This window comes from Hyperolius riggenbachi, chromosome 5 (genome assembly GCF_040937935.1).
Source record: "Hyperolius riggenbachi isolate aHypRig1 chromosome 5, aHypRig1.pri, whole genome shotgun sequence".
Lineage (NCBI taxonomy): Eukaryota > Metazoa > Chordata > Amphibia > Anura > Hyperoliidae > Hyperolius > Hyperolius riggenbachi.
The window spans coordinates 259,757,382-259,782,901 of NC_090650.1; the positions used below are offsets into that span (position 1 = coordinate 259,757,382).

The following is a 25,520-nucleotide window of genomic DNA, read 5'->3' on the forward strand; positions in this document are numbered from 1 at the left end:
CCATGATCACATGTTTTATTGATCCAGAATCAATATTGCATTGTTTTTACTGGTCCTTAGAAAATCAAAGTTGTTAAAGGGAACCGGAGGTGAAATGGATATGGAGGCTGACATGTTTATTTCCTTTTAAACAATGCACATTGCCTGGCTGTCCTGCTGATCCTCTGCTTATACTTTAAGAAATACCGTAGATCCTGTACAAGCATGCAGATCAGATGTCTATGGCAACTCTGATAAGATTAGCTGCATGCTTGTTTCAGGTGTGTGATTAGAGTCTACTAACTAGAAAGAACAGCAGGACTGCCAGGCACCGGACTTATAACTATACGGGGTGGACTATAGCATTGCAGACATAGCCGCATAACATCTTCTTCGTTGCCTGTCAGCCCCCAGCATATACATATCTGCTCCACTAATATGTTTGCAGCCTCCCCCCCCCCCAGCAAATATACATGTCAGCAAATATATAGCTGAGCAATGACTGGCAGTCTCCCACCACATGTTTCACTTCAGTATTGACTGCCAGACCTTCTGCACATACTTTTACATACATTAACACAATCTAAAGTCAAGTAAAAAAAAACTCCACTACATATACATTGACACACTTACGCCAAAGTAAAAGTTCAGGAACACCCACTTTTAGCCACCAGGTGCGGTATTGTAGCAAATGAGGACTCCTCCTTACCACCCACTCATAAACCATGGCAGACAGAACCTTGCCAAACCTGCCCCAAAAACATGTTGTGGTAGCTCTCCTTATAATGCACCCATGAAACATGTCTAAAATAGATAAAAAAAACAAACAACTAAACAATAACAGTCAATATTCACTGTTTATTTCAGCACAAGTATTCTGCACCATTATACCCATAGGAAGGAAAACTGCTAAGTGTGCGCTGCAGCAAATCTTTCTATCTACTCCTACATCTCCTCATCCCCACCAACCACTTTCCAATCTTTCCTTTCAATCTCCATGTCATTTATCTCAGCCTCCAACCATCCACCCTAATATATTAGTTAGTTACTGGTTTTATACTTGAATTATTCAAAGCAAGTCATATATCTGCTGAAAAACATTTAGTTTAGATGTATTCTGGTAATCTTTATCATAGTTGTGAAATTTGAGTATAGTGGCTCTTTAAACTGTAAAGTCATTATTGAGCAGTGATATTATTTAGTAAACTATTGAACAACATTTCCCCGAAACAATCTTAGCACAGCTGCATGCTACAATACAAAGTCAGCATTTTAGCAAGTGATTTAAAGGGAGACTGAAACAAGAGGTATATGGTGGCTGCCATTTGTATTTCCTTTTAAACAATACCAGTTCCCTGGCAGGGTGCTGATCTCTTTGGCTGCAGAAGTGTTTGAGTCACACTTCTGCAATAAGCATGTGGATAATCTTGTCAGCTTTTTGTCAGACACATCTGATCTGTGTGCTTGCTCAGGGCCTGTGACTAGTGACTACAAGTATTAGAGGCAGAGGATTAGCAGGACAGCCAGGTAACTGGTATTGTTAAAAAGGTAAAAAAAATGGCAGCCCCATATACCTCTCTCTTCAGGTTTCCTTTAATAGGGAGTTTTACTGTTCAGGCTAGGTTCATAGTGGGACGTTACAGGCGCACGTTAGTGCAGCCTGTAACGCAGCCCCACCGCATAGTAATGAAAAATCAATGGGCTGTTCACAGTGCCCATGTTGCGTTACATTGTAACGCTCCACGTCAACAGAAAGTACTGCATGCAGTGCGTTATAGGTGGCTAAGCCGCGTTATACTGTTTGCACATGCTCAGTCATGTTGGGGAGGAGGGGAGAGCGGCCGGGCACATGGCTAATTAATATTCACTGCACGGTGTGACGTGCAGTGTTTACTTCCTGGAGCGCCGCTCTGTGCGCCGATTGGCCAGGCGGGACCACGTGATGCCGCATGCGTCCAAGAGTACGCATCACGGCATCACGGACGCCAGAGTGAGCTGCACAACGCGGCTCACTCTGACGTCCACATCAGAGAGCACCAGGCGTTGCATAAGGGGCACGTTATGTGCCCTATAACGTCCCCTAAACGCAACGCCCCACTGTGAACCTAGCCTGAGTCTCTCTTGCACTGTTTAAAACTGCTAAGATTGGGTGGACATGACTGGGAAAATAATAAATGCAATACAACTTAGCAGCCCAGCCCATATGAATTACCACATTCATTGCACAAACCTGGTGTGTTACTGTTACTTTTCCTCTGACATTATTGTACCCAGCACAGGTGTAGATGATACAAACCAAATCTGCATTTCCACAAGTGTTATGCAAATAGCAGATATCTGTGCAATCAAATAGGCTCTTATGCTGGGTACACACTATGAGATTTTATGGTCGATTTACTGTCAGATCGATTATTTCCAACATGTTCAATTTGCTTTCCAAACGATTTCCAAGCATTTTCCGAATGATTTCCATTAACTTTAATAGGAAATGGATCGGAAAGCAAATCAGACATGTTGGAAATAATCGATCTGACAGTAAATCAACCATAAAATCTCAGAGTGTGTGTACCCAGCATAAAAGGCGTTTAATGAAGACACGCCACTAGATGTCACATTTGAGCTAGTTCTACTACTGTAATATAAATTCACTAGTGTTTCAATCTGTGATCACTGGCTGTGCGCTCAACCAAAATGGTGTGCAGATAGAATATCAAGATGTGGAAAAATGCTGTGTGTGTACAATCCCCACCCTTTTCCCATCCTAATCCCATTGTTTTGAGGTATATAAATACACCCCCACCCTGGTTATAAGCTTCTTCCTATAAGAATAATTCATAATATATTAAATAAATATATTCTAACATGTTTGCCCCCAAAATAAAACAGGGGTTTCATCTCAGGGTAAAGGTAATATGGCTAGAGTCCTGGATTGCCTTGCTTATAGCCTATTAGAAAAGAGCAATATTTCCTATTCACATGTATACCAAACTGAAGGCTTACTCTTTTTCTTTTAAGTTAGCCAAAAAATGGTATCATCCTTATTCATAGCTTTCTGTTTGTATAACTACATCCATGCTTAATAGTCTCAGAGGAAAAGAAAAATTAACACAGACCATATTTTTTGCACACTAGTAAAAGTTGTTTTTTTATTGAATAGGGTCTTATGTCTAGTCTCTTATGGGCTTATCCCTTAAGTTGCACTGGGGCAAATTCACTAAACTTCAGTAAAATTTACCATGCGCATGCAGTACAAGGAATTGTTACTGCTACTCATGCTGAGAAGGTAGCACACATAACGCAATTAGCGCAACCTGCCATACCTATGTAATTTGAGCATTGCTAAAGTGGTGTGTGTTATGCTACTTGTGCAATGGGTGTTACCTTCTCAGCAAAAGTAACAGTAACATTGATGTGTGCTACATGTGCACAGCAATTGTACCAAAGTTTTGTGAATTTGCCCCATTGACACTGACATCTTTTGCTTCATTTCTTAAGATTCTCCAGGGCTGGTGAACACTGGAGAACTTTGAAAAAAATAGGTGCTCCAGCAAACCTTGTGTAGATTTATTATAAATTGTCTGCTTCTGTTAGGTGCCAAAAGTTTTCCACCCTTCCCTTTGGCCATATCGGATCATGGTGAGGGCTACCAAGGATTACTAAATTAATATTTGTGGTGTTACAGTTGCTGGTATACAACTTTAGGTTTCTTTCACTCCAACACATTGGGCCTGATTCACAAAGCGGTGCTAACTCAGTTAGCATGCCTAAAAGACTTTAGGCGTGATAACCATTGCACCACGCTGGTGAAAAGCCAGTTTAGGCATGATAAGTTTAGGTGTGATAAGTTTAGGTGTGATAAGTTTAGGCATGCTAAGTTTAGATAAGTGTAGATAGCGTGCAAAGTCCCGCACGCAAAGCAGCGCCATTAAACTCTATGCGAAGTGCACCAGACTTTGCTAGCGCAAAACTTTTGATCAGCTGTGCACTACGGTGCTAACGCAGTTGGTGCTTAAACTTATCATGCCTAAACTTATCACACCTAAACTTATCATGCCTAAACTTATCACACCTAAACTTATCACACCTAAACTTATCATGCCTAAACTGGGTTTAGGCATGATAAAGGGCTTTTCACCAGCGTGCTAACTGTTAGCACCGCTTTGTGAATCAGGCCCATTGTGTTAGACAGTATAATCATTATAGGAACCATTGCTGTAGTTTAAACTGACATTGGCAAGGGCTGCAAAATTTAACTATCCATATTAGATAATATTTACAAATTCCAGTTTCGGTTTGAAAGATCACTTTTGTTGAATGTACTGGAGAGCCTTATTTTGCATCTGCAACAGCAGGACTTCCTTGTTTTCCTCACTTTACCTGGTCAATTTTTAATGTTTTTGTTACTTTAATTTGGAAGTTATTTCATGGCGCCTTGTTTTGAAATTCAAAATAAAGAAATAATATGTAAAAAATGTACTGTACATTTTTTGTTTAATGAGCCTTATGCTTCAAAGGTTCCCCAAACACACAGGAGAAATTATTTGTCAAGCCAGTGGTATACAGTATATGGGCAGCTTGTCTACTGTCACATGTTTTTTTTTGGTTGCTCTATTTTTTTTTTTTTTTTTTGGTTTTTTGGTTGCTCTATTTTTTATTTAAAAGTGCTCATGTGCAGCTTTGAAAAAATTGGAATTGTCCCCAAAATCTTTAGAATTTTATTTTTAAAGGAAACCTTTATTACTGGAACTACAAAAAGAAACACAGGATGTAACAAATATATCAGAGTAAAAGAAAGCATACTAGTGGATCACTGACTTTTATCTTTTTTGTTCTACAAGTCTTGTTTTCCATTTAGCTTTGAACTTTTGAGTTAAGTTTAGTTGCCCTTTTACTTCCATAAAAGAGGATGACGAAATTAAGCCAAGAGGTGTAATTTTCAGTAGATGAATGGTAGCCAGTATGATGTCTTCATACAGTATACATCAAATGCGTTTAATATCCCGTAGCAAGCATCCAGATAATGTTGCTTTTTAAATGCTATGCACCCTGCCAAGTGTGGAGGAACTGATTTAAATCAAGTACTCGCTTATGCATTCCTGATATGTTAAATTGTATCAGCAATAAAAATGTCAGTTAAAAAAAACAGAATAGTTAAACTCTGACCATTTCATTAATAATAGGCAAAAACAGAAAGTGAATGAAGCCAGGAGGATCTAACGCTTGTCTAACAAGCCATTTCAAAGGAAGAATGAAATCTCGGATCAAGGAAAACTTGTCAATGGAGAAATATAATGAGGTAGCAGCATGGGAAAGGAATTATTTAAAGAAACCTATCTACAAATCTTTAATTTTTTTTTTTTAAAAGTGCAGAAACACAGATAGAAAAGTCATTGTGGATGTCATGAAATGGCTGAATAACAGGAGATATTACTGCAGAGATCTAAGCTGGTACATAAGGTAAAAGAAAAAAAATTATAGTCATCTGTTACCATGCAAATAATATATATGACTTAAAGAGGAACTCCAGTGAAAATAATTTAATATAAAAAGGTGCTTAATTTTTACAATAATTATGTATACATGATTTAGTCAGAGTTTGCTCATTGTAAAATCTTTCCTCTCCCAGATTCACATTCTGACATGTATTACATGGTGACATTGTTACTGTGGGCAGATTATGTAGCTGTTCTGGCTTTAACAGAGAGCTATAAACAGCCATTTCCTGTGTGTGTCATTGTTACATTGTGGCAGTTTGCCCAGAGTACCGTAAGGTACCAGAGCCTCTTGTGGGAGGGGTTTCAGCACAAAATCAGTCATACAGCGCCCCCTGATGGTCTGTTTGTGAAAATCATTATATTTTTCATGTAAAAGTGGGTATCAGCTACTGATTGGGATAAAGTTCAATTCTTGGTCGGAGTTTCTCTTTAAAGCATAACAGTAACGAGATGGATATGGAGGCTGCCATATTTATTTACTTTTAAGAATAAAATAGTTGCATGGTTATCCTCATTGTCAGATCTGAAAATATTAGCTGCATGCTTGTTTCTGGTGTGATTCAGACCCTACTGCAGCCAAATAGATCGGCAGGGCTGCCAGGCAACTGGTATTGTTTAAACGGAAATAAATATGGCAGCCTCCATATTCTTCTCACTTCAGTTGTCCTTTAAGTTGGCCATACACTATTTAATTATCACTTAATTTTGTTTCTGATAGATAAATTGATCCGTAGTCAGTCAAAAACAGTAAATTGAGTGATACTTGAATAATGTATGGCCAGTTTTAACATGTGCCTAATCACCAACTTAGCTCATACATGGCTTTATTTACATTTTGAAACCAACAGTGAGTGTAGGGTATTCATCCAGAAATGTTGGTTGAAAGCACACCTGTTCATTCAACAGAGTCACATAATCCAACTTGTAGACAACTGTTTCAGGCTTGGCTCTGTGGTAACACTTGCAGGATTGAAGTGTTACAGAGCATCCAGATAAGTCACAGAGGGCCAGAACCACTAGGATTTTTGAAGAGGAGCCAAAAGCCTCTCAAAACCACTTAATCAGAAAGCCCAAAACATCTATCTGCAAGTTGGTCTATATGTCATTATTAAAGTAATAGGCTATAGGTATGCTGTTAACCAGTTTTCTTGACGTATGCCTGATTATTCAGTCATAAATCTGCAAAATCTGTAAAAAAGATGATTTGCATATTTACTGTTAGGAAGTGATGAATTATGGGAGTGACCTCTTGCACATGTGAAGCTGTATGTATGAAATGTAATTTAGGAAGGTATAACTTTTTCCTTTCAGCCCGCTACAAAAATCCTAGTGGCTCTTGTTCTCTATGACTTAACTAGGTACCCTGCAATACCAGATGTGCAAAATCTGTAAATATATGATCCATGGACCAATAAGGACGTCTTGTGGGAAATTCAAATCAGCCATATACCGTATAACAAATAACCAGAACAGCAAATTGTAAGTTGCAATAAAGAATATATTGTGAACAAAACACAATATGCAGGATATATTGCCAAATGTAACTAGATGCACAATACCAGCTGTCAAACACCAGGTCAAGAATCAAATAAAATATCGCCGCTTAAAAGGTCTAACACCTCAACATATCCGAGATAACCTTAGCTTTGATGAATTAACTGACACCAGCTTGGACCCTGATACTCTGGTGTTTAAATACAACAAATGTGTATCCTCCACCTTTGAGACCATTGCTCCTCTGCGCACCAAATATTTTACTCCACACCATCATGCACAGTGGTTTGATAACACTATAAAAGAGCTGAAAAGACAAGGCCGAAAACTTGAGAAACTGTGGCGCAAATCTCAGTCCCCAGAAGACAAACATGCCTTAATCCTCCACTTGAAGAGCTACCAAAAGGTAATCACGGGAAAAAAATCATCCTTTCTATCACAAAAGATTGCAAATGCAGTTAACAAACCAGCCCAACTGTTCCGCACAGTGGAAAAACTCTGCAACCCGGCATGTCAAAAACGTAATATCGAGTCTTCAAAGGACCTCTGTGACCAATTTGCCCATTTCTTCACAGACAAAGTCTCCGCTATAAGGTCCGCCATCCAACTTACAGCATCTGAGCCTAATATAGCGCCAAAGACCATTAGCAGAGACAATGTAACACCTTGGTCAAACTTCAAAGAAATTGATGAAGAAGTCACATCAAGCATCCTCCTTCACGTCCGCCAAACTACCTGTGACCTGGATCCTGGCCCAACACAGTTCATGTTGAACTGCCCCGACCTGTTCGTACCGGTATTCCTAAAAATTGTTAACTGTTCCTTAAAATCAGGGATATTTCCTGCTTTACTGAAGGAAGCAATCATCAGGCCTCTCCTCAAAAAACCCTCCCTGGAACCAAGATGCAATGACCAGCTACAGACCTGTCTCTAATCTCCCCTTTCTGGGCAAGCTAATTGAAAAAGCTGTTTACCTCCAGCTAGAAGCCAAAATCCTACAAAACAGTTATGACCCATTCCAGTCTGGCTCCAGGAAACACCACAGCACTGAAACTGCCCTCATCCAAATATGCAACCACCTGCTCATGGCAAGAGACAGAGGAGAGTGCTCGATCCTCATACTGCTAGACCTTTCTGCAGCCTTTGATACAGTTGACCCTGACATCTTGATAAACAGGCTACAGGAATACTGCGGCATTGATGGCATAGTTCTTCAGTGGTTCCAATCCTTCTTGAGTGGCAGAACCCACAAAGTGCCTATGGGGCCCTTTCTGTCCACCCCTGTATCACTTAAGTATATGGTGCCCCAGGGCTCAATCCTCTCTCCCCTGCTTTTCACGATTTACATGTTACCGCTGGGAAAACTAATCCAAAAACATTGCCTGACATACCACTGCTATGCAGACGACACCCAACTATATCTTTCCTTCAAGCCTGGTGTGACAGACCCAACTCTAACTATAAACGCCTGCTTACGTGAACTACAGAAATGGATGAATGACAACTGGCTGAAACTAAATGCAGACAAAACTGAAGTCCTTCTGATTGGAGGGCAGAGCATGATAACAAAACAACTTAACTTGCAGTCTTCACCACTGGGAATAGGAGGCACGGATCTACGCAGCTCTGATCATGTGCGTAGCCTGGGAGTTCTAATTGATTGGGATTTAAACTTCAGAACTCAAATCTCTGCTGTGGTGAAATCATCCTATTTTCACCTGAAGAGCATTGCAAAAATCAAGCACCTCATACCCCCAGAAGATCTGCCAACCTTAGTCCACGCCTTCATCACATCCCGACTGGACTACTGCAATGCTCTCTACACTGGCCTTCCAAAAAAGGTCTTGTACCGTCTACAGCTGATACAGAATACTGCTGCCAGACTGCTAACCAACCAACCCCGTCACTGCCACATAACGCCAGTCCTGCACTTCCTTCACTGGCTACCTATAGAATGGAGGGTCCTATTCAAGATCGGCCTACTGACATTTAAATCCCTGAATAATCTAGGCCCTGGATACATGAAAGATATGTTGCAGCTACGTAGCAATCCCCGCATTCTCAGATCAACAGGTTCTAATAATCTAGTCATACCCAGAGTCCACTTGGAAACTTCTGGTCCCAAAGCCTTCTGTCATGCTGCCCCTACGTTTTGGAACTCCTTACCTCAACAGATCAGGACAGCTCCATCCCTGGACGTGTTTAAATCCAGACTGAAAACCCACCTGTTCAGTTTGGCATTTGCAGAAATATAACTTTTGTTGTGTGAATACTTCATCCTACTAATTACTGAATCTGAGAGAGCCTAAGCGCTTTGAGTCCTATGGGAGAAAAGCGCTATAGAAATGTTATTGTATTGTATTGTAAAGTGGATAGATACACAGGGAAGTATACAGGCAGCAATTGGTATTGTATTACATATAGCACAACACAATGGGCAGATACAATAGTATACAGCAAGAAATGAATATGTCACACTGACAGATAGGTGTCTATAGAGTACATTCCATATGGGCAAAGCAAATGTCCATATAATTGCAGTGAGATGCCGCTGTGGGCAGAAGGAATGTTCGAGCAAAGCAGTAGGCAACAGTCAGCGTGATTATTATTATTATTATTATTTAGTATTTATATAGCGCCGACATATTACGCAGTGCTGTACACTGTATATATATATTGTCTTGTCACTAACTGTCCCTCAAGGAGCTCACAATCTAATCCCTACCATTGCCATATGTCTATATTATGTAGTGTAAGTACTGTAGTCTAGGGCCAATTTTAGGGGGAAGCCAATTAACTTATCTGTATGTTTTTGGGATGTGGGAGGAAACCGGAGTGCCCGGAGGAAACCCACGCAGACACGGGGAGAACATACAAACTCTTTGCAGATAGTGCCCTGGCTGGGATTCGAACCGGGGACCCAGCGCTGTAAGGCGAGAGTGCTAAACACTACGCCACCGTGTGATCAATATCAGAGTCCTAGTCACCCTAAATTCAAATCAGCCCCAATGGACCAATAAGAATGCCTTGTGGAAAAGTTAAATCAGTCCCAGTGGAGCTGATTAGAATTTATCTCAGATATAAAGGTGAAGCCTGAGCAGAAAATCCTAGTATGCTGTAGATGAGTCTTCTGGAGCGACGTGCATAATTAATCGTTTTTCCGTGACCATGACGTAAATGTTTTTACTTTTTTAACTCTTTATGACAATGAGGGAAGGAACATATACTGTATAACCCCTTTTTCCTATTCCTGGAATAAAACATGTCTTAATTTACCATTGGTTACCCTTGCTAACTATGTTTTGTTCATTATCTTTTGGACTAACTTATAGTTGCTTTGATCACTATCCACCTAACTCTGCTTACTACAATTAATTTATGCTAGAACTTACAAGTATGTGTTTTTGTAGCCAACTTAATTTTCATTGGCCTCTGAGGAAGAGATTTTCAACACTACTAACATACTTTTTAGGCCAGAAAACATAAGGTTTTACAAGTGAAGTATATCAACTCAAAAAAGTAAGAAAGCTGAACTGTATAGAGACTCCTAAAAGATGAGGTAGGAAACTCAATGGTGGACAACTAAAGTGGAGCAGAGCTATTGAAAACTTGCTCTTCTGTCTGTCTGTCTTCAAAAGGGAAACATCTTTTTTGCATACTACAGATGCAGAAGGGTCCCTGTCTTCCAATTTAAATATGAAATACATAATGCAGGAAGGAGTGCAGGCAAAGCTAAATAAAATCAAAACTGATAAGGCACTGGGCTCGGATGACATCCATCCTTGGGTGTTAAGAGAATTAAGTTCAGTTAATTAGCTGATAAACTCCTTTATCTTATCTATAGTTACTCAAGTAGGATAGGACTGGTGTACGCCCGTCCTTCATTTTAACATTATTTAAAAAGGACTAAATATCAGATACTGGAAATTATAGACAAGTTAGCTTAAAGTGGATCCGAGATGAAAAAATAACTATAACAAATAACTTTTCTGTATTTCTTATCTAAAGTTTAGATAGTCTACACAGCATATCTAGCTGCAAATAGCTTTAAAAGTTTATGATTATTTATTGCTGTGATACAATGAGGGCAGCCATGTTCTGTTTGTCACATTGTCACAGGCCTGAGGCCTGGAGATGCTATCAGCTTGCCTGTGTGTAAATTCAGTACCCCCTCCTCCTCTCTCCCCCCCCTCTGCCTCTGAAATCAATGGCTAGCAACCTCCTCCTGCCCAGACTGAGCTCCGATAAGCACCTGCCACCTGGGAATGAGTGCCAAGGCTCTCTGAAAAGCTGTGGGCGAGGCTTGTTTAGTTTATAGGGAATTAGAGTATTAAAACAAAACCAAAAAAGTATTTGGCTTGAGGAGTGCCCTATAAGCTATATGAAAGGAACACAATTATGCAATGAGTAAAAGTTTATCTCGGATCCACTTTAACATCAGTTGTGCCCATGTGAGGGTTTCCTAAGAGATGCTATACAAGATTTTATAGCAGAGAATATTATATTTTCTCAGCATCAACATGGGTTTGCTAAGGACAGATCTCGTTTGACTAACATGCTCAGCTTTTATGAGGTGGTGAATGCTAATGCGGATATTGGGAATTCTGTAGATGTGATAAACTTTGACTTTGCAAAGGCCTCGGATACTGTTCCCCACAACTGTCTTATACAGAAGTTAAGGCTGGTAGGACTGGGGAAAAATCTGTGTGCATGGATGAGGAACTGACTAATGGACAGAAATTAAAGAGTTGTGGTCAATGGATCATATTGAAATTGGGTGACTGTTATCAGTGGGGTCGCACTGGGGTCGGTACTGTGTCTAGTACTCTACAATTTGTGTATTAAAGGGTGCTTTATATATATATATAAAACGCACACACACATTTTTTACCCTACCAGATGGTGTCTTTTGTGAGGGTGGTATTAGTCTTCCCGTCTTCATCCATGTAAACATCAGTTTGTAGATTAGCATCATTGTCATGGGCAGAGAAATAATTAGTAACAAGTCGTGCAGGTATTCCAAGACATCGAAGAACTGGAAGTATAAAAGAAATTCACTAATACATGACATATTTAGAGATGTCACATTAGTTTGCACATATACTCCCAGAGTGAGTCACACATTAAAACTGTTTACTGAAAAATGTTTATGCTAAAGTATTTTAACTTCCAGAATAAAATTCTCTAACAGATAGTAAAACGCTTTGTCCACAGCCATAAGCTAAATAAAAGCATGACTCTTCAAATCTCAGCCATTAAATGTATTTGTTGCTTTTAATGTCTGTTTCATTTCATATTTTATTGTTTTTTGTAGAATTTACATTATCTCATGATTCAATAACATTACTGAATAATAGCAGTAAAGTATTTTACCATGTTAGCCATCAGTAAGAGCATTGATGTTTTGATACCATTTATTAGCTAACTTTAAAGAAAAAGAGTAAGCTTTCTCTGTTTTTTTCTTTTCTTTAAGTTAGCAAATAAATGGTATCATCCTGATTCAAAGCATCTTGTTTATGTACTGTACTATTTAAATAGCATTGACATCAACTTTTAAGGTAATGCGTATGGTTGACAAGTGTATGTTCTATTTTAGTTTTTCTTCTTTACTTTACTTATTTTAGCTTTTAGTACTTTTTTTCCCTTTTATTATTTTGTTTTATTTCTTTCCCTTATTTTTAATAGGTTAACTATTTATGAAGATTCTGGAATCTGGTCCCCGCAGTGGTGAGATTATTTTAACTTCATGTCTTTTTCATGTGCTATCTTCAGTAAAAACTTTAGAAACTAAATAGCATTGACATCTTCTGCAGCGCTTTACAGGTATATAGTCGGGCAGTCCTAAAGAAACATATCAAGCTCTTAGCGTAGCATGTGGCATTTTTATGAGCAGGACCACTCAATTGAGGCCACTTGCAACACTGAGATTTGCCTGTGATCTCTTGCTCAAATAACTCGAAGATCTCCATGCGGTGAGCATAATAGGACATCCACACTGACACAGTCCATGCTTCTAAAACACATTGTTGTACCATCTGCATGGAGTGTGACATTCTGCAATTGGGTATTCCTCCACTGCTCTCTCGGATCACCTGGCATCTTCTGTGCATCTGAGACACACAGCTTTACCATCTGCATAGAGTGGAAGATACTTTGACTGGGTATTCCTCTACCACTCTATTGGTTTGCAAGTTGTCCTCTGAGAAAGTATGAGATCATTTACCGAGAGTGCTGCAAAGATACTTTTATACTCCTGATTTCACAAGTTTGATTTCTTGGTGGATAACAGCACAACAGAACACTCTGATCCTGTTAGCTGAATCAGTAAGTTCTGTGCTGGTTTACTTTATAGACACTGGCAATCCTTCTTGTACCATTTTTATGCCAAAGTGTTGCATGATTTGAATGATTTGCATGGACTCCATTGACAAGGCTACAATTCAATGATATAGTAAATTTGAATATGTGCTCTGTGTACAAGGAGGGACATAACGTAATCCAACAATCTCTCATTTATGCAATCTAGCTTTGGACCCTGGATATCTATTTAGATACATATGAAATGAATGGATAATTAACAGATATACTGTATATCATCATTTTATAAAGATATGAATTTGTGTTGGGATCACGATCATAGACTCTCTCACAGTGTAATGCATAATAGTGTTCAAAGGGGAACTGTAGTGAAAATAACAGAATGGATAAAATTGTTTTTATTTTTTTTACAATATACATTTTATTTATAGATTATTTAGGCAGTGTTGCCCACTGTAAAATCTTTCCCTGATTTACATTCTGAAATTCATCACAGGTGGCGACATCTTTAGTCCTGTCAGGTGCAGCTCTTGCGGAATGTTTGTTTCTGAGAATTCGGAAGCCATCGAAGATAATGTCTGGTCTCCTAGAATGCTCTGGAAGAAGAATTCCACATAGCTAAACAGCCTAGGCTAAGTATCACTGGCAGGGCGTGGCTACAAACCAATAAAAGGCAATACCATAGAGGTAGGAAGTGTTTCCCGTGCTGAAACCAAAATTACAGAAAAAGTGGGTGTGCTGAATAATTTACTGCTATTCTACTATATATGTCACTGCAGTGCCCCTGCAGTGTCTTTCCAAGCACCACTTATATCCGTTCAGCAGTCATGCTTATCCCCATTGCTGGTTATGGTTCCCAGTTAGCAGAGGGACAGGCAGGGCTGGTCAGAGCCGGGACAAGGTCCTCCAGCACCCAAGGCCGAGACACCAAAGTGCGCCCCTCCATCCCTGCCACCCCAGCCATCACACACTGATTGCTATTAGACTAGGAGGTGCCCCAGGGCCCCCAACACCTTAATCTCTAGTTATCTGGCTTGCAGTCACTGCCATGTATCCACTTTTCTTATTTCTCTTTGCTTCAATCACAATAGAGGAATGATAGCTGAGTGAGTTGTGCGCACCCCTCCTACACTGTGCCCTGAGGCTGGAGTCTGGAGACTCTCTCGCCTCTGCCTCGGCCCAGCACAGGGGCTGGTTGTCACTTACTTGTTCTGCTACAGGTGAAGCTGCTTACAGAGATATAGTGCTGTCACAGTAGACATGTTTTTGGATGTGGCATGATCTGGCATCACAATGGCTGAAAACAGGAGCTATTTTTCTTTCACCCAAGTGTTTACATCACCCATGTCCTCCTCAGTGGCAATAAAAATGTAAGGGTAATGACTGTCTAATGTCTATACTTTAGCTGGAAAATGTGTTCAGCGCTCATTACAGCCACACTATAAAGTCATGGTATGCACATCACACACTTCTTATTTCTCACATTCACGTTCCTACTCATTTCATTTTTCATATATTTTAAGATAAAGGTGGTAATAACCTGACTGATCCCTGTGAAGCTTCATCTGAAACATCCAGACTTACTGCCTACCTGTGTGCTTCGGGAACTATTGCATGTGGGCTGAATGTCGACACCTGATTATTCACCATATTTAAATTATTAGCCTGAAAAAAAGTGTTATAAGTGAATAAATCATTTGCCGCACCATTTGTTAGTTTCTGGAATATATATTTTTTTCCTTACGAAAAAGAAATCGACACATAACCGTGCTGTATTTCTTCTAAAGTGAAGTTAAAAACATTACAAAAGACTGATAAAAATAAGGAAAAACAATAAATAGAACTTGTCTGATAACACTGACAAAAATGTGATTTAATAAAGTGATTGTTAAAAATTATTTGTGTGTTATTGACTAGTAAAGGGTTCTTGGGCGTACGTTAAAAAGGGGCGCTGGGAAAAAAGGGCGCGGGGTTTTAAACGATAAGCATGGATAACGTTTAAAAATGTATTGTACTGTATTTCGTTTAAAATTAATGTTTTATAAAGTTATAAATCATTAAATAATGTGCATTAAATCGGCAATTGTAAAAACGTTAATCTTTCGTTTAAATAGTGAAACGTATAATAACGTTTAAAAAAAAAATTACTAAGTAACCCTCCCTGTACCTACCCCTAACCCCTAGACCCCCCTGTTAGTGCCTAAACCTAAGACCCCCCTGTTGGTGCCTAAACCTAAGACCCCCCTGTTGGTGCCTAAACCTAAGACCCCCTGTTGGTGCCTAAACCTAAGACCCCCTGTTGGTGCCTAAACCTAAGACCCCCTGTTGGTGCCTAAACCTAAGACCCCCCTGTTGGTGCCTAAACCTAAGACCCCCCTGTTGGTGCCTAAACCTAAGACCCCCCTGTTGGTGCCTAAACCTAAGACCCCCCTGTTGGTGCCTAAACCTAAGACCCCCCTGTTGGTGCCTACACCTAAGACCCCCCTGTTGGTGCCTAAACCTAAGACCCCCCTGTGATAAGCATTAATAACGTTTCAAAAACATATTGTGCGGTTTTTTCGTTCACAGCTACATTCGTATACAGATTCCAGTAATCCTCAGCATTTCACTACTGATAACACAGCTTCACAACCAATGTGCCAGATACAGACTCACAGGTGGCCGGTAAGTGATGAATCTACACATTGTCCAGCATTGCAGCTCACTCTCAAATAAGCCCGATGATGCAAGAACTGAGAAATTGGTCGGGTTAGAGAGTGGGCAAGTGTATCACGGACCAGAAGCCCTTTGTGCAATGTGTAACACATATTTATGCATATGGGTCCTGTTTGTACGGCACCACAATGTAAGTGTCAACTGATTTTTAATTTTAATCATGTCCCAAAAATATTGTATGGGCTTATATACTAGCCAAGATCTGATACTACTTTATTCCTTTGTGTTGTGGCGGCCACCTGTGAGTCTATACTGTAGCGTTTTACGTTTTGGCCAAAAAGTTCCATTTTGGTCTCTTCTGACCAGAGCACCTTCTTCCACATTCTTCCACATGTTTAGTGTGTGTCCCACATGGCTTGTGGCAAACTGCAAACTGGACTTCTTATGCTTTTCTGTTAACAATGGCTCTCTTCTTGCCACTCTCACATAAAGGCCAACTTTGTGCAGTGCACAACTAATAGTTGTCCTATGGACAGATTCCCCCACCTGAGCTGTAGATCTCTGCAGCTTGTCCAGAGTCACCATGGGCCTCTTGACTGCATTTCTGATCAGCGCTCTTCTTGTTCGGCCTGTGAGTTTAGGTGGACGGCCTTGTCTTGGTAGGTTTACAGTTGTGCCATACTCCTTCCATTTCTGAATGATCGCTTGAACAGTGCTCCATGGGATATTCAAGGCTTTGGAAATATTTTTGTAGCCTAAGCCTGCTTTATATTTCTCAATAACTGTATCCTTGGCCTGTCTGGTATGTTCTTTGGACTTCATGGTCTTGTTGCTCCCAATTTTCTCTTAGACAACCTCTGAGGCCGTCACAGAACAGCTGTATTTGTACTGACATTAGATTACACACAGGTGCACTCTATTTAGTCATTAGCACTCATCAGGCAATGTCTATGGGCAACTGACTGCACTCAGACCAAAGGGGGCTGAATAATTACGCACACCCCACTTTGCAGTTCTTTATTTGTAAAAAATGTTTGGAATCATGTATGATTTTCATTCAACTTCTCACATGTACACGACTTTGTATTGGCCTTTCACGTAGAATTCCAAAAACATTGATTCATGTTTGTGGCAGTAATATGACAAAATGTAGAAAACTTCAAGGGGGACGAATACTTTTGCAAACCACTGTATCTGGTGCACTGGGTGGCTGCAGTTAGTTAGAGGATCTGTTTGTGAATCTGTGTTTTCAGCAGGGACAGTTTTGTACTTTTTACCACCCAAGGCCCAATATCACCAGCTGCCCCTGGACCAACAGCATCCTAAACTTCCCCCCGACATGCTAGGGATTAAGTAGTAGGCTCCTCTGAGGACAGTTGGTGAAGTGATAGCAGGGATTAGATTGTAAGCTTCTTGACGAGTGGCACATTCGATGAGTGACAGGCAGCTCAGAAATAACCGTAATTGCCCGTTCGCTGCCCCTTAATACCCCGAGTGCCAGATCCGGTTGTTGGTAGCCGCCCACCGCTATATGCAAACTCTGTGTAGCAGGACGAATGTTCGTCTGGCTAACTGCTACTGCCACCCTACTGCCCACAGCCCTCTTCTTGCTTTCCTGGTTCCCTAGGCCATGGCCTTGTTGGCCTTGCCTGAAATCCAGGAATGGCTATCTCTAGGGAAGAACTGAGGATTACTGGAACTCTTAATTATGCCAATTGTAGAAATCAGAGCCTTTGGTAACTACTTACTTCTGTGCCATTCATCTGAGTGTGTGATAGCACCTGCATCTTCTGCCTTTTTGGACACTCATATACAGACAAGAAGCATTAAGGATCACTACTTACATGTATTAAATACACCTGCGAAGACCCAACACTGTCCATACTTTACTGGCATGCCAGAACTGAAGTATTCCAGCAGTATTTCTACACTTCCAGTCCAAGCTGATGGAGCAACACCATATGAATAATCATTATTCCAATTTCCAGCAACAACGCCATTATCATCTCTGGCATTTATCTGAGGAAAGAAATAAAACGTTTTTAGACTAAACCACCAACAATCACAGTTATTGAATATACAAGCATTAATTAAAAACTAGAAAAACACTAATCTTAAAAATACACAGAGAGCTGCAACAATCTGTAGCTGGCTGGTAGCAGACTACTGATTTGCTATCACATCTGTAATTCTCTGTAAATCAAATGCAGTGGGTGGAACATGTCAGGATTTAGGAGGAGCAATGAACATCCATCCAATTATCCATCCCTGTCACATCTCTGTTACATATTCCAAAGTAAAATTACTTTGTCGACCAAAAGCTTGCAAACCCCAGATCGAGACAACAGAAGCACTGTAACTTAAGTTGCTCTTCAAAGCTTAAATTGGAACTCCAGTGAAAATAATGTAATAAAAAATGCTTCATTTTTACAATAATTATGTATAAACGATTTAGTCAGTGTTTGCCCGTTGTAAAATCTTTCCTCTCCCTGATTTACATTCTGACATTTATCACATGGTGACATTTGTACAGCTCGCAGGTGATGTCACTGGAAGTAGCTGCTGCTTGCTTTTTTGGCAGTTGGAAACAGCTGTATACAGCTATTTCCCACATGCGACGAGGTTAACAGACAGGAAACTGCCAGGACCATGGTCCCCACAGTTTCCTGTGGGAGGGGTTTCACCACAATACCAGCCATACAGAGCCCCCTGATGATCCATTTGTGAAAAGGAATAGATTTCTCATGTAAAAGGGGGTATCAGCTACTGATTGGGATGAAGTTCAATTCTTGGGCATGGTTTCTCTTTAAGTCGTTGAATCAGCTGAATCAGAAACAACCACCATCATAGTCTGTCTAAACAATATGTCAGCACAGTAAATTTATTTAATGGTGTGATTGTTGTTATTTGTTGCTCCCTGGAGAAAACAGGTTTGTGTACCTACATGTGTACACTTTGTTTAAAGGTTAGAACCAGAAATAGCTTCAGCTTGAATTTCCGGTTCAAGAGCGTAAAGTGTTTGCTTGCTTGCTTGCTGACTGGTGTAGGTAGCGTAGGGACAAATTCTAAGGAGGAAACCATAAGGTGATGAGATGACCAAGTACTAAATAACTGCAGTCCATTGTAAAAGCTAAGATCCTCAATCTTTACAACATAGTTGCTTTTATTACTAGTAGAGTTCCAACTTTGCTGTGGGCTAATGCATGTACAATGACCACTCAGCACATGTTTTTTCTGTTCCCTCTGCCACCAGTTTTGGCAGAGGGAATATATACATATGTGTTAGCATGTGCCTGTGCCCCTCATTCCATGTGGCACCTGGGGGACTAACCAGGATATCTCTATCTCACACTCAGGGGCAAACCCAGGATTTGCAAATGGGGGATTCCTGAAAGGTCTCCCTCAGCCACGACAAAACAGTATAATAATATGGTAGGACATCATGCTGGGTACACATAATGCAATTTCCTGTTCAACCGACTGACAACGGGATCGATCAGAAGCAGTGTGGATACAGATAATAATGAGGACAGATGAAGGGGAAAGTGAAGCATTCACACAGCAGGGCACAGGACTGTGCTCATACCTGACTCTGTTAAAGAGGAGCTGTTAGGTAAAGGGTCTCAGAGAAAAAAAACACAAATATCAGTAGCTAAATATTGGCTCTACTTACATTACATATTGTAATGAGCGCAACCGCAGCGGACTGCATTGCCACCGCGGCTGCCTCTGGGCCCCTGTCCGTCCCTCCGGCGTCTAAGACGCCGGGGACGGAACTACCTTTTTCCTGCAAGGTCGCTGTCTCGCACGAGCGTGCGCATAGACAGGACCTTTATCCTAGAAGAGGGCTCGTCAGCTGACTGGCTGGTCAGCTGACAGCGGAGGAGACTCACGGCGCCCCGGATTGGCTGCAGCAGGGGGAGTGCCAGTGAGGTCTCCTCTGCTTCTTAAGCCTTCGGGCTTTAGTCTGGCACTGTCTGTTGTCGTGAATGCTTGTGTGTCAGCGCTCAGTCCTTAGACTAGATCCCAGGTGTGATGCTAAGGATTTCACACCTAGACTAGGATATTGCTATATTGCTTCTGTTATCTGTTAGACTAGATCCCAGGTGTGATGCTAAGGATTTCACACCTAGACTAGGATATTGCTATATTGCTTCTGTTATCTGTTAGACTAGATCCCAAGTGTAATGCTAAGGATTTCACACCTAGACTAGGATATTGCTATATTGCTTCTGTTATCTGTTAGACTAGATCCCAGGTGTGATGCTAAGGATTTCACACCTAGACTAGGATATTGCTATATTGCTTCTGTTATCTGTTAGACTAGATCCCAGGTGTGATGCTAAGGATTTCACACCTAGACTAGGATATTGCTATATTGCTTCTGTTATCTGTTAGACTAGATCCCAGGTGTCATGCTAAGGATTTCACACCTAGACTAGGATATTGCTATATTGCTTCTGTTATCTGTTAGACTAGTCCCCGGGTGTTGATGCCAAGGACTTCACACCTAGACTAGGATATTGTATTGTATGGGTTTCTGCTAACTACTCTGACTCTGATCCTGCTTTCTGGTCCTGTGCTTCCGCCTGTCTGTCTTCTAGTTGCTGAACCTCTGCTTGATTACCGATTACTCTCTTGTCTCACGATTCTGTACTGATACTTGCCTCCCTGTTGCCGAACCTTGCCTGTCAGACAGCCCTACTCAACAGTGGGCCCTCGCCACTGGTGAGGTGATAACTTCACCAGCTCCTCTGGTGAGGTTGTTCATAGGCTGTAGTACAGTCTGAATCACCTGCTAGTGCAGTACTGTCTGTGTCTCCTGTTCCTAGGCTGCAGTGCAGTCTGAATCACCCGCTCCTCGGGAGATTCAATCTCAGTTTAAGTTTCCCCAGCTTACTGGGGTTTGTACTTTATTATACGGACGGCCTGTGTATCTTTGGTACCTCACCAGAATCTCTGGCGAGGTCTTGCCAAACTTTACTGTTATCATATCTGTTAGTATGTTCTCTGAGGGCCCCGGAGATCTAGCCTTTATTAGTTTCAGCTAGTGCCCGCCTGCTTCTCTGTAGGGACCTAGTCTGCGTGGTGTCTGAGAGGCTCATCAGCTCCCCTGATGAGCACCTGTTATGTATTTACTATTCTCACCTGCTCCACTGCTGAGGTAGAGCTTAGCGATTGATGGTACCTTCTCAGCTCCTCTGGAAGGTTTAACCAAAGCGGTCTAAGTCACTTGTGTCACCGTTCCAGTTCCACTGGAAAGGCCTGGGGTAGCTTCTGGCTGCCAGTTAAGCTAGCTCCTTGCCAGCTCCTCTGATAGGACTAGTCTGCTATCTGGTGAATGTCTGTTATTATCTGTCTGATTGGTTCTTGTCTCTCGCCGGCATCCCTGGCAGAGACCAGCTATACTACCTCCGTATTCTCTGTCTGTATCCTTCCCAGCCCCACTGGGGAGCCTTTTGTCTAATCTGTCTTGTTTGTATCCAGATTGTTCCTTACCAACTCCTCTGGTAAGGTCCTGTAAAACCATTAAAGTTACGGTTGCACAAAACACTACACACTCTACTCTTGGTCTTGCTATACTGGTATTATTGGTGATTTTGCGGATCACACATAATCGGGTATAGCGTCTGCATTGTTGGTGATTCCGCAGATCACCATTAATCAGACATCTGAGTTGTGGCACTAAACCGTCACACATGTGCATTTCACTGTCCACGTTTGGATTTCACAGAATTTTTATATAGGATTTGCAGAGAATGATGCTCCTGACAGCTCATGACAGGTTCCATGTTTGTCTGTCTCCTATGAAGCCAATTGTGATGTCATATCCTCCCTGCTTCCTGATGATTCCACTCACAAAAAAGATCCTAATGGACAACACTACTGTGCAGTGAATATTAATTAGCCATGTGGCTAGGAACAGTAGCGGACTCATGCAGTATACTCTATTGGAACATGTGCCCTGTGATTTTTCAGTGCTGTGAGTTTAGGCTGCTTCTGTTACAAGCTGCTGTAACATGAGCCTGTATTGCACTGGGGAGAAGCAGCCCCAGAATGCTTTGCAGTATCTGTTATGCGTCCTGCCGGCCTCCTTACAGAGCTTGGGAATAACAGCCTTGCTGTTCAGCACACATCACAGTAAGAGAGATTTTTAACTTCAGTATTGCCTTTTTGGCTTCCTTCTAAACTGTTTAACACAGGAGAATAGAGGTTTAAATTAGCTTTTGCAGCCTGACAGTTACTCTTAAAGAGAACCCGAGGTGGGTTTGAAGAATATTATCTGCATACAGAGGCTGGATCTGCCTATACAGCCCAGCCTCTGTTGCTATCCCAAACCCCCCTAAGGTCCCCCTGCACTCTGCAATCTCTCATAAATCACAGCCACGCTGCTGACAAACAGCTTGTCAGAGATGGCTGTGTTTATCTCTATAGTGTCAGTCTGCTGCTCTCCCCGCCTCCTGCAGAACTCCAGTCCCCGCCTGCATCCCTTCCCTCCCTGCTGATTGGAGGGAAGGGACGGGGGCAGGGACCGGAGCTATGCAGGAGGCGGGGAAGCAGCTAAGACTGACACTACAGATGTAAACACAGCCTCTCAGCACGGCTGTGATTTATGAGGGATTGCAGAGTGCAGGGGGACCTTAGTCGGGTTTGGGATAGCAACAGAGGCTGGGCTGTATAGGCAGATCCAGCCTCTGTATGCAGATAACATTCTTTAAACACACCTCGGGTTCTCTTTAAAGTTCCCCAGAGCTGCTCCATTCTCTGTACACACCATACTGCTCCTTCCAAAATCAACTGTAGCAGGGAAAGAAAGGGGGCAGTGATGTGAGCTGCAGGATGCCTGCAGATATTCTGGTGTCTCAACGTGTGCCTGTCTCCACATCAAAATGGAATGGGGGCAGCTGGAACTCTGTCCTTTCTGTTTTATTTAAGTCACAGCTGTATCTCTCTAATAGAAGGATTTTGTCTTTTGTATCCATCTTGTCTTAGTATTACATTTTCTGTCTTTATCCAGGAAATGAAAAAATCTTTTTAATGAAAATGAAGAAGTTTATTACAATGACAACTTTTCACCCAAACATTTTTGCATTACTGATTGAAATGTAAACACTGTTAAAAATTAGATTGCTACTTTCATTCTGCTGCTTTCCTTTAATTCCCTTTAGTCACTGTGATGGCGTAGGAAACATCCACTTCAAAGATTCACAAGTGTCAAACAGGGGAGGACTGGGACCTTTTGGCCTGGGGGGAAACACAAACTAGAGGCCCGTTATCATGGCAGCCCCAGCCCAAATGACGTCACAAATGCATCCACGTCGTATATGCCAGTAGTCACATGGAGCGCCAATGCGGAAATACAAAAAGAACACTCTAGGGACAGCGTGATAGGTAAAGTACAGGCACCGGGGAGGGGGGGGGGGGGGGAGGGGTGTCACATAATACATTTTGAGGGACAACAGCCGGGGTTTACGTCATGTCTATCATTCGTGGTTATCGCATTCCGTGATTATCACACCTGACAACCACATTGGCCCGAGATTTCCCAACATCTCAGATTGATACATTCAACCAATTTCCACCCAAAAATTTTATCCGATTCGATAATATCAAAACGGTTTGTCGATCGGCTGACAAGTCAACAGATGTATGGCCACCTTAATTCCCCAAAGCTCATACCCCCCCCCCCCCCCCCCACACACACACAAACTTATGTCCTCTCCTTCACCACCATCTCTACTAACCCTCAAATATGCCCCTCTTCCACCTCGGATACGCCGACGGCGTAAATGCAAAACTAGTCGGGACGAGAGCGGGCCGGGCACCACTGACACCACTGATCGTGTTTTCTGGCTCAGAGTACCACAAGGGTGGGAAGCGAGGTTTTCAGGAGAGGGTTCTTATAGAGGCATAGGACCCTCCTTATGTGAGTGTTCGATTCTGTACCTACTGTGCCTTGTTTTGAATAAAAGTTTGTTTTACTTCCACTAAGAGAATCTTTTCCCTGCTTCCTTTTTTGAGTGCATTCAGTTGCACTATAGGACTGCAGAATAAAGGTGTATATCTCTGGAGGTGGATGGAAGCATATGCAAGCGTATAACAACATAAGTCTTGGCGCTGTGTTATCCTATGAATATCTATGTAAAGGTGAAGAGGATCTATCCTTACCACAGCAGCGGAGCTGGTTGTAAAAGCAGCCCAAAGAGATATATTTTTTTAATCATCTTGCACGGAGCGCCTCTTACTATTCCCGTATTACAGTGTTCTCACAGCAGCGTTGTGATTTTTTCAAAATTGCGAACACACTGCATGAAGCATTTTTTGGGAGTGATTCATTCAAAAATCGCTTCACAAAATCACACTCACAAATTGCTAGCGATTGCTATTGCGATTTTGGTGTGCACTAGCCCAGAGAGAGGAGGAGTAGAGAGAGACTGAGAGTAGCCTGAGAAGGAGCAGAGAGCTTATCAGAATTTCAGTCCCACATCACACAGAGGCTACTTAAATGTATTAGCACTCCTGTCCCTGCTGGTCTCTCACACAAGTCAGTAAGCAGCCCTCCTGGGGTCTAGGGACTGTCAAAAACTTTTCAACTTGTTTAACGCCTTATCCACACATGCAGTCATTATAACATAGGGGAGAGACCAGACAGATATTTGCCCACGGACCCTCCAGACAAGCTCTGCATCATGCTGTGTAAATTTACCAACTTGCCTGTCCTCTAATTGCACTTTTATCAGCTAGCCTAGTGTTTCACATTGCATTACATTACAACAAACCTGAATACACCAGACCGGCCCTAAATCACTGAATGAAAGGCAGTCTGAGGGGAGATTGCCCCCCTTCCCTCCTGGCCAGTCCGCCCCTGGTGTCAAAGTATGTAAACACGTGATAACTATCGGCGGAAATGACTTCTCCAGCCAACAGTCGTTATGCGTGTACAAGTGGCTCACTCAGGCATCGTTAAGGATCTGTCCTGTTGGTTCCTTAAAGAGACTCTGTAACAAAATGTTCAGCCTTATTTCTTCTATCCTATAAGTTCCTATACCTGTTCTAATGTGCTCTGGATTACTGCAGCCTTTTCTAGTTGCACTATCTCTGTAATATAACTAATTTTCTTTCCTTTGTCAGGCTTTGTCGACACAGAGAGGAATGCTGCCTCTGCTGTGATAGGGAGAAGTTATGCATACCCTCTGCAGGCCCCCTGCAGGTTCTGTGTGTTGAGCAGCGGCTCAGCCATGACCTTGTTTCCAATGTGTTGGTCTGGATGGGTAGAGAGCCAAAGCTTATTTATACATTGCTTCCCAAACTCAGGTCCTCACACATTTTTGACACAGCTCAATTTAACTGATGGGTCTGAATCAGGAAAGGTGTGGTCAATCAGTTAGAACACATTCCTCTCTTTCTCAGTCCATCCTAAACACTGGCATGAATCTGGGCCTCCAGACCTGGAGTTCGACACCTGTGTCCTAAAGCATGAGCTATATGCATGTCTTCCAAAGATGGGGTGACCAGTACGTCAAATAATTTTCTCTGATGCATGTTGATGAAATTGTTAAAGTGTGAAAATCAGACATA

At 41.7% G+C, this 25,520-nt stretch overlaps 1 protein-coding gene and 1 long non-coding RNA gene across 5 annotated transcripts in view; one reads left to right on the forward strand and one right to left on the reverse strand.

The window, feature by feature from the left end:
* The window catches only part of LOC137518684 (uncharacterized), a 95,880-nt gene extending 80,809 nt beyond the window's left edge, over positions 1–15,071 (forward strand). For 3 of the 4 annotated variants that reach the window (XR_011020869.1, XR_011020872.1, XR_011020870.1), the window contains exons 3-5: positions 5,160–5,436; positions 12,654–12,695; positions 13,783–15,071. This is a non-coding gene — a long non-coding RNA (uncharacterized lncRNA). The remainder of the gene's footprint in view (positions 1–5,159; positions 5,437–12,653; positions 12,696–13,782) is intronic. The other variant, XR_011020871.1, reaches the window with a different exon arrangement.
* The window catches only part of F13A1 (coagulation factor XIII A chain), a 215,955-nt gene that overhangs the window by 107,796 nt on the left and 82,639 nt on the right, over positions 1–25,520 (reverse strand). The window contains exons 7-8 of the mRNA XM_068236848.1: positions 17,786–17,960; positions 11,865–12,003 (exon numbers count right to left, since the gene is read on the reverse strand). Coding sequence (XP_068092949.1) covers positions 11,865–12,003; positions 17,786–17,960 — 314 coding nt within the window. The remainder of the gene's footprint in view (positions 1–11,864; positions 12,004–17,785; positions 17,961–25,520) is intronic.